The sequence below is a fragment of the Dipodomys merriami genome, unplaced genomic scaffold, assembly GCF_024711535.1.
Source record: "Dipodomys merriami isolate MVZ:Mamm:240054 unplaced genomic scaffold, mDipMer1.0.p SCAF_21, whole genome shotgun sequence".
Classification (NCBI taxonomy): Eukaryota; Metazoa; Chordata; class Mammalia; order Rodentia; family Heteromyidae; genus Dipodomys; species Dipodomys merriami.
In genome coordinates, this window is record NW_027203493.1 from 434,217 (window position 1) to 443,092 (window position 8,876).

The window sequence follows — 8,876 nt, forward strand, 5'->3', positions numbered from 1 at the left end:
GTCAGGCAGGCACTCTACCACTAAGCCACATTCCCAGCCCAAATTTTAGATTTTGCTCTTTCAGTTTCTGGAGTGCTGGGATTATAAGCATGCACTGCCACACATACCAAACCCAGTGATAGTACATATACTTTCAAATCCTTTTCCTTTCTTCTTTTCTTTTCTTGTCTTTTTTTTTTTTTTTTTTTTTGGTCGGTCGTGGGGCTGGAACTCTGGGCCTGGGCGCTGTCCCTGCACTCTTCAGCTCAAGGCTAGCGCTTCTTTGTAAACGAACGGCGTGGTAGCTGGTGGCATTCTCCCGGAACCTGTCTTTTGGGAGGCAGAGGCAGAGAATCTAGGTCAACCTGGGCTACAAAGCAAGACCCTGTCTTTCAACGAAACAAAATAAAACAGAAGGCCTGGGGTGCCGGAGGAAAGCAGCATTTTTAGTTACATCCGAGATAGCTGAGATGCCAAGGTTTCAAAGCCCGGAAGGTGATAAGACTGTCAGACACAGTGTTGCAAAAATCCCTTTGGCAATGGGGCAAAGAACAGCTCAGTTCCCAGGCGAGGACGAAAGGGCCTGAGAGCGGCTATGACTCCTGATAACCACTGCTAAACAATTCTCCAGCGAGCTGCGGCCATGCTCCTCCAGATTTCCCTGCCCAGGCTGGCTCTGAACCGCGATCCTCAGAGCTCGGCCTCCTGAGGACTTAAGATCACAGGTGTGAGCCACCTGCGCCCGCTTTCCAGATTGACCTCTCAGGAGGGCTTCCTTCCCCGCCGCGTGCTTAAAAGCACGGTATCCGCGGCTCGCGGTTGGCTGAGCCCGACCCGCATCCCCGCCCCCTTTCGCTCCGCCCCGCCCCCGCCGGCGTGCGCAAGGTCCCGGCGACCGATAGGAGGGGAAGACTTTTGGCTCTCCGCGGCCCCCGTCCACGCCCGCTCCCACGTGACCCAAACAGACTCGGGTACTTCCGCTTCCCTTCGGCTTTCTTCTCGTCGGTGTCCCCGGCGGGTCCCGAGCCGGGTGAGTTGAGCGAGCGCCGGTCCGCGGGGGTGGCGTCGAGGGCGGCTTTGCCGCACGCTGACCCTCGCCGCCTTCCTTCTCACCCTGCCAGGTCCCCGCGGAAGCGGTGGCTGGCGTCGTCATGGCGGAGCTGACGGCTCTGGAGAGTCTCATCGAGATGGGTTTTCCCAGCGGACGCGCGTAAGAGCGCCCCGAGCCCCCCATCTCCCCGGTCCCCCGGCCCCGGGGTGGAGGGCCGCGGATCCGTCCTGGCCTTTGCCCCAGTCGGCCCGTCACGATGGCCGGCGGGCGCGTGTTGACGGTGTTTCTGCCCCCAGGGAGAAGGCTCTGGCCCTCACGGGGAACCAGGGCATCGAGGCCGCGATGGACTGGTGAGCGGCCGGGCCGGCGGGGGGCGGGGAGGCGCCGGCGGAGGGGCGGCGGAGGGGCGGCCTCACGGCCAATTTCCCCTGCCGACTTGCCCTGCCAGGCTGATGGAACACGAAGACGACCCCGACGTGGACGAACCTCTAGAGATGCCTCTCGGACATATCCTGGGACGGGAGCCCACCTCCTCAGAGCAAGTTGGCCCTGAAGGTCCTGACGGGGAGACAGCCGATTTACTGGCGAGGGCAGAAGAGAATCCCACGGGGTAGTCACGCTTGTTGCTTGTTTGTAGGACCTGGGTCTGCTGCTGGCGAAAGCAAACCAACTTTGACCGAAGAAGAAAGACAAGAACAGACTAAGAGGTCCAGTAAATACCAATCTTACTTTCCCCGGGGATCGTGTTTCACTCCTCTCAAATGTAAACACCCTTTGTCGGATACCTTAACCTTAACACATTTCCTGTGTGGTTTTTGTTTGTTTTTGGTCCGTCATGGTGTTGGAACTCTGGACGCTGTCCCCTGAGCTCTTCAGCTCCAGGCGAGTGCTCTACCACTTTGAGCCACGGTGCCACTTCCGGTTTTCTGGTGATTAATTGGAGATAAAAGTCTCTTGGATTTGATTTACCTGCCCAGGCTGGCTTTGAACCGCAATCCTCAGATCTCAGCCTCCTGTGTGTAACTAGGATTACAGGCATGAGCCTTCCGTGTCCGGCATCTTTTCTTTCCTTTTCTTTTTAAAGTCCTGGATCTCCTGTATGCTGAGCATGTGCTCTACTAATGAGCTAGCTCTCTTCTCCGTGTGTGTGTATGTGTGTGTGTGTGTGTGTGCGCGCCCTTGAAATCTGGGGTCAGTGCCCTGCCTTTTTCCCTCTACCACACCCCCACTTAAGGTTTTTTTGGTGATAAATTGGAGGTAAGAGTCTCAAGGTTGGGAATGTGGCTTGGTTGAATGCTTGCCGAGAATGCACGAAGCTTAGAGTTCGATTCCTCAGTATCACATAAAAAGAAAAAGCTGGAAGTGGAGCTGTGCTCAAGTGGTAGAATGCTAGCCTTGAGGAAAAGAAGGCGCCTGATTTCAAGACCCAGGCCTGGCAAAAAAAAAAAGTTTCAGGGACTTCTCTGCCCCCAGCTGGTGATGCTCAGAGCCCAGCCTCAAGCCACCCACACCTGGCACCTCTCTTATTTTTAATTGTCTTTTAAGTTTTTTTTCATCTATTTTGGGACATGTTTCCTGCTGTTTCTCAGAGTTCCTTTTTATACACTCAGCTATTTTTCTTGAACTCTTTCCTTTCTCCAACACAGAATGTTGGAGTTGGTGGCCCAGAAGCAGCGGGAACGTGAAGAAAGAGAGGAGCGGGAGGCATTAGAACGAGAAAAGCAGCGCCGGAGACAAGGCCAAGAGCTGTCGGCTGCCCGACAGAAACTACAAGAAGATGAAATGCGCAGAGCTGCTGAGGAGCGGAGGAGGGAAAAGGCTGAAGAGTTAGCAGCCAGGTCTGGGTGATGGGCAATAGTTGAGAATGAAATCAAGGTTTTTGCTTGACCATGTCCAACCTGCTTTCTTTCTGTCTGCATTCTAGGCAAAGGGTTCGAGAAAAGATTGAAAGGGATAAAGCAGAAAGAGCCAAGAAGGTGGGTGATTGACAAGACCATAGAAACGACTAAGTCTTTTTGTTTGTTTGTTTTTGTCATGGGGCTTGAACTCCAGGCCTGAGCGCTGTCCCTGAGCTCTTCAGCTCAAGGCTAGTGCTCTATCACTTGAGCCACAGTGCTACTTTCAGTTTTCTGTTGGTTTATTGGAGATTAGAGTCTCATGGACTTTCCTACCCCAGCTGGTTTTGAACCTCGATCCTTAGATCTCAGCCTCCTGAGTAGCTAGGATTACAGGTGTGAGCCACCGGCACAGGCATTAACTTTCTTTCCTAGCGTCAGGTAAAAAGCTGGTTACAAGATTGCTTTCTCCTGGTCTGTTTCCTGACAGTACAATGAGTATCTGACTGACGGTTTTACTTTGTCCTACAGTATGGCAGTAGTGTGGGTTCTGGGCCAACCCCACCAGTGACAGAGCCAGGTCCTGTCCCCTCCTCTCCCAGCCAGGAGCCACCCACCAAGCGGGAGTATGACCAGTGTCGCATACAGGTACTACTTCTTTTTTTTTTTTTGCTGGGCTTGAACTCGGTCTGGGGGCTGTCCCTCAGCCTCTTTGTGCTCAAGGTTAGCACTCTACCACTTGAGCCACAATACCACTTTGGGCTTTTTCTGGACAGTTTATTGGAGATAAGAGTCTCATGGACTTTTGTGCCCAGGCTAGCTTAGAATAGCAATCCTCAGATGTCAGCCTCCTGAGTCTAGGATTACAGGTGTGAGCCACTGGTGCCCACCTTGATACAACCTCTTTTTTCTTTTCTTTGGTTTTCTTTTCTTTTCTTTTTTCTTTTGGTCTGGTCATGGGGCCTGAACTCTGGGCCTGGGCGCTGTCCCTCAGCTCTTCAGCTCAAGGCTAGCGCTCTACCATTTGAGCCACAGCGCCACTTCTGGCTTTTATCCTTTTTGCTCCTCTTTTGCTCCTGGAACCTCTTTGTTGGTGTACAAGGCACCCAACTTTATTAAAAATTAAAATTTTTTTTTAGCCAATCCTGGGGCTTGAACTCAGGGCCTGGGCACTGTCCCTGAACATCTCTGTGCTCAAAGCTAGCATCTACCACTTGAGCCACTGTGCCACTTTCGGCTTTTTCTGTGTATGTGGTACTGAGGAATTGAACCCAGGGCTTCATGCATGCGAGGCAAGCAATCTACCACTAAGCCATATTCCCAGCCCCCAACTTTCCCCCCCTTTTTTTCAGCTATGTTCTGTTTGCCAAATCTCTTCCTTCTTTGTAAATGACTTTTGAAATCCTACCTCTTGTACTCTTAGGAAAGATATCCAATTTCACCTGCTCTAATCATTTTTGAAGTCTGCACCTCCTAATTACCCTTTTGCTTGTTCATGATGTTTTCCTTTCATTACTCTACTATTTTTGTGATGTGGCATTTATTCTGACATTTTTTGTATAATCTTGCTCTGTCTGTCCTAGACTGAGGAAGCTGGGGCCCTTGCTTTAACCCTTAGTAAAGCCGACAGGATAAGTGTGTCCTCATTAAGTGCTTTAAGTAGTAGTTGTACTTGAGTTGTACAACTCGTTCAGTTCCTCTAAGAGAAAGGAGGGGCCTACTTTAGCTCTTCTTCACCTTTCTTGGGCATCTTACTTAAGTTTTGGTGCTCGGAATACTGGAGATCTCCTTTGCCTTCTAGGTGAGGCTGCCAGATGGGACCTCACTGACCCAGACATTCAGAGCCCGGGAACAGCTGGCAGCTGTAAGGCTCTATGTGGAGCTCCACCGCGGGGAGGAACCTGGAGGTGGCCAGGACCCTGTGCAGTTGCTCAGTGGCTTCCCCAGACGGGCCTTCTCAGAGGCTGACATGGAGCGACCTCTGCAGGAGCTGGGTATGACATAAGGGACTGGGAAGCAGGATTGGTGGATTTGGGCATGCTTGGGAAAAGGAGGGATGCAAAGAAAAGGTATCTTGTGAGAAAATATGTGGCCAGGAACTTGGGGAGTAAAAGCAGATATTATTGTTTATACCTGCTTCTCTTCCATCTTCAGGACTCGTGCCTTCTGCTGTCCTCATTGTGGCCAAGAAATGTCCCAGTTGAGGGGCTTTTATCTCACCATCCCTCTCTGACCTCTTCATCTTTGATACAGCACTGACATCTCCTTCCTAATAAATAGATCCTTGGAGTTCTGTATATGCCTGGCTTCTTCCTGACTAATGGGAGGGACAATAGTGAATAGAGGAAGACACTAAAATAAGGCATTTGGACTAGGCAGTATTGGCTCATGCCTTGAATCCTAGCTACTAAAGAGGCTAAGATCTGGAGACCATTCAAAGCCAGTCTAAAACTAAAACCCTGTGAGACTCCATTTTCAATTAACCAGCAAAAAACTGGGTTGGAGGTGTGGCTTATTGGTAGTGCACCAGCTTGAGCAACCCCAGCTTTCAGGCTATGAGTTTTAAATTCCAGGACAGGCAAGGGGAAATTAAAAGGGTGTTTTGAATAGAGCCTCTTCCTCTTCTTAAGTTTCCAACAAAGAGACTTGTTTCTTCATCTGTTTGCTGCTTCAGAAGTGAACAGGTTGGGGCTGGGAAAGTGGCTCAGTGGTAGAGCGTTTGCCTTGCATGCCTGAGGCCCTGGATTCGATTCCTCACCACATAAGAAAAAAGGAAAAAGCCGGAAGTGGCACTGTGGCTCAAGTGGTAGAGCGCTAGCCATGAGCTGAAGAGCTGAGGGACAGTGCCCAGGCCCAGAGTTCAGGCCCCATGACCGGACCCAAAAAAAAAAAAAGTGAACAGGTTGCAGGAGCTGGAGGCTCATGCCTATAATCCTAGCTACTCAGGAGGCTGAGATCTGGGGATCACAATTTGAAGCCAATCCAGGCAAGAAACTCTTGAGGATTGACCCCAATTAACCAGTAAAAAGTTGGGATGGGAGAAAAAACTGAGAAAATGTGAGGGAAGGGTTGACATTGTCCAAAAAGAAATGTACTCTTTATCTGACTTATGTAAGTCCTCTGTATATCACCTTTATAATAATAATAATAGCAATAAATTTGGAAGTGAGCCAGGTGCTAGTTGCTTACATCTGTAATCCTAGCTACTCAGGAGGTTCAGATTTGAGGATTGTTCTTTGAAGGCAGACCAGGCACGAAAGCTCATAAGACATTTATCTCCAATTAACTATCAAGCCCCAAGTGGAGCTGTGGCTTAATAGTAGAGTGTCAAAGGGCCCTGGTCCTGAGTTCAAGCCCTTGGCAGGCGTTAAAAAAATGGTGGGGAGGGCTGGGAAGGTGGCTCAGTGGTAGAGTGCTTGCCTTGCATGCATGAGGCCCTGAGTTCGATTCCTCAGCACCACATAAACAGAAAAAGCCAGAAGTGGCGCTGTGGCTCAAGCGGTAGAGCACTTGCCTTGAGCTGAAGAGCTGAGAGACAGCGCCCAGGCCCAGAGTTCAGGTCCATGACCGGCAAAAAAAAAAAAAAAAAAAATTGTGGGGAGGGATTACAGAGGATACATTGCACGTCACCTTTTATTCTGTAGGTGGGGTACATAAATTGAAATTCCTCACTAGTTGTATGCCTTGGCTTCTCGAAGCCTAGTTTTTTTCTTTAGTAGAGTAGGGACAATAGTACCTGTTTCTTGGTGTTGTCATGAGGTTGACATGTTTTTTAGCACAGTTTCTTGGTAGTAAGTCCCTAGTAGATTTTAAATTGTGGGTTTTTTCCAATGGGGAAGGGGTTGAATGTGTATGCAAGTGCTGGGGGTTGAACCCAGGCCTTGTAAATGTTAAGCAAGCATTCTACTACTGAGCATCCTCAGCCTACATTTTTAAAAAAAATGTGTGCCCATCCTGGAACTTGAACTCAGAACCTAGTCATTATCCCTGAGATTTTTTGCTCAAGGGTATCACTCTACCACTTGAGCCACAGCTCTACTTCCAGCTTTTTTTGGTGGTTGATTTGAGCTAAGAGTCCCATACTTTCCTACCTGGACTGGCTTTGAACTGCCATCCTCAGATCTCAGCTTCCTGAGTGGTTTCAGGATGACAGGTATGAGGTACCAGTGCCTCTTTTTTTCTCCCCACCTGACCCATAGAGCACTTTTTAAATGTCTGTCCATAAACATGGAAAGGAAAGGAACATTATAGTGACAAGACAAATGCATGTGTTCGAATGTTGAATACTTCATATATAAAGTTTTTTTTAATATATGCTTGAGGTATGAAAGCAGTGTTCATTACCTAAATATAGGCAAAATTATCCCACTTCAGACTTCATGATATTGAAGCCTCAAGTGACTGTAGGAAAAGCAAGTACTAGAACCTGCAGCTGGGTCAGGTCTGACCCACAAGGCTTTTCCATGGGGGCCCCTTGATGCTGCTGCTAACCTCCACCTATTATTCAACTGCGATCCTCAGATCTCAGCCTCTTGAGTAGCTAGGATAACAGGAATGAGCTACCAGCGCCCAGCCTATAGCTGCCCACTTATTCCTGAGTGTAGGGAAGAAGCATTAACCCTAAAAACCACACACAAATTATTATTTTCTCAGTCGTGAGGCCTGAATTCTGGGCCTTGGGTGCTGTCCCTCAGCTCTTCAGCTCAAGGTTAGCGCTTGAGTCACAGCACCAATTCCAGCTTTTTTTGCTTATGTGGTGTTGAGGAATTGAACCCAGGGCTTCATGCATGCAAGGCAAGTACTCTACCACTGAACCACCTTTGCAGCCCCAATCAAATTTTTTTTTTACACAATTTTATATGTATATATATATATATTTTTTTTTGGGGGGGGTCCGGTCATGGGGCCTGAACTCTGGGCCTGGGCGCTGTCCCTCAGCTCTTCAGCTCAAGGCTAGCACTCTACCACTTGAGCCACAGCGCCACTTCCGGCTTTTTTCTTTTTGCTTATGTGGTGGTGAGGAATTGAACCCAGGGCCTCATGTATGCAAGGCAAGCGCTCTACCACTGAGCCACCTTCCCAGCCCATATATATATATATATATATATATATATATATATATATATATATATATATATATATATATATATATATATATATATATATATATGTTCATACCACTTTTCAAATGTTTTTAAAGTTATGACTACCACCGGTGTTCATTTCTGGGTCTGAACCTCAGTGTTTAATTGCTGTTCTAAATACTATTAGTAGCATGAGGCCCTGGGTTCAATCTCTCTTAAAAAGCCAGGAACTTGTGGCTCAAGCCTGTAATCCTAGCTACTTAGGAGGCTGAGATCTGAGGATTGCGGTTCAAAACCAGCCCTGGGAAGTAAAAGTTAGTGAGACTCTTATTTCCAATAAACCACCAGAAAACCGGAAGTGGTGCTATAGGTCAAGTGATAGAGTTGCCCTTGAGCTAAAGAACTGAGGGACAAGCCGGGCGCTGGTGGCTCACGCCTGTAATCCTAGCTACTCAGAAGGCTGAGATCTGAGGATTGCGGTTCAAAGCCAGCCCGGGCAGGAGAGACCATGAGACTCCTATCTCCAATAAACCACCAGAAAACCGGAAGTGGCGCTGTAGCTCAAGTGGTAGAGTGCTTGCCTTGAGCTGAAGAGCTGAGGGACAGCGCCCAGGCCCAGAGTTCAAGCCCCAGGACCGACAAAAAAAAAAAAAAAAAGAACTGAGGGACAGTGCCAGGCCCAGAGTTGAAGGCCCATGACCAAAAAACCCCAAGCAAAAAAAAAGATCACAAGATGGGCTCCATCCTCAGATCTGTCTCCTGAGTAGCTAAGATTACAGCTGTGAACCACTGGTGCACAGGGTCTAGGAGGCTCTAATCTCTACTAGTAGAGTGCCAGTGTTGAGTGAAAAAGATAAGGGACACACCCAGGCCATGAGTTCAAGCCCTAGTGTCAGCACAAAAATTAAAACGACCAAGAAGTGTGAC

General features: G+C 48.7%; 1 protein-coding gene across 1 annotated transcript; it reads left to right on the plus strand.

The window, feature by feature from the left end:
• The first annotated feature begins 932 nt into the window (after positions 1–932).
• Positions 933–5,162, plus strand: LOC138833799 (UBX domain-containing protein 1). Its single transcript, XM_070032120.1, has 10 exons — positions 933–1,009; positions 1,101–1,189; positions 1,327–1,380; positions 1,479–1,585; positions 1,668–1,737; positions 2,677–2,868; positions 2,955–3,006; positions 3,397–3,513; positions 4,667–4,859; positions 5,020–5,162. Exons 2-10 carry the CDS (start codon positions 1,131–1,133, stop codon positions 5,067–5,069), a joined length of 894 nt encoding a protein of 297 aa, XP_069888221.1. The 5' UTR covers positions 933–1,009; positions 1,101–1,130; the 3' UTR covers positions 5,070–5,162.
• The last annotated feature ends 3,714 nt before the right edge of the window (positions 5,163–8,876 follow it).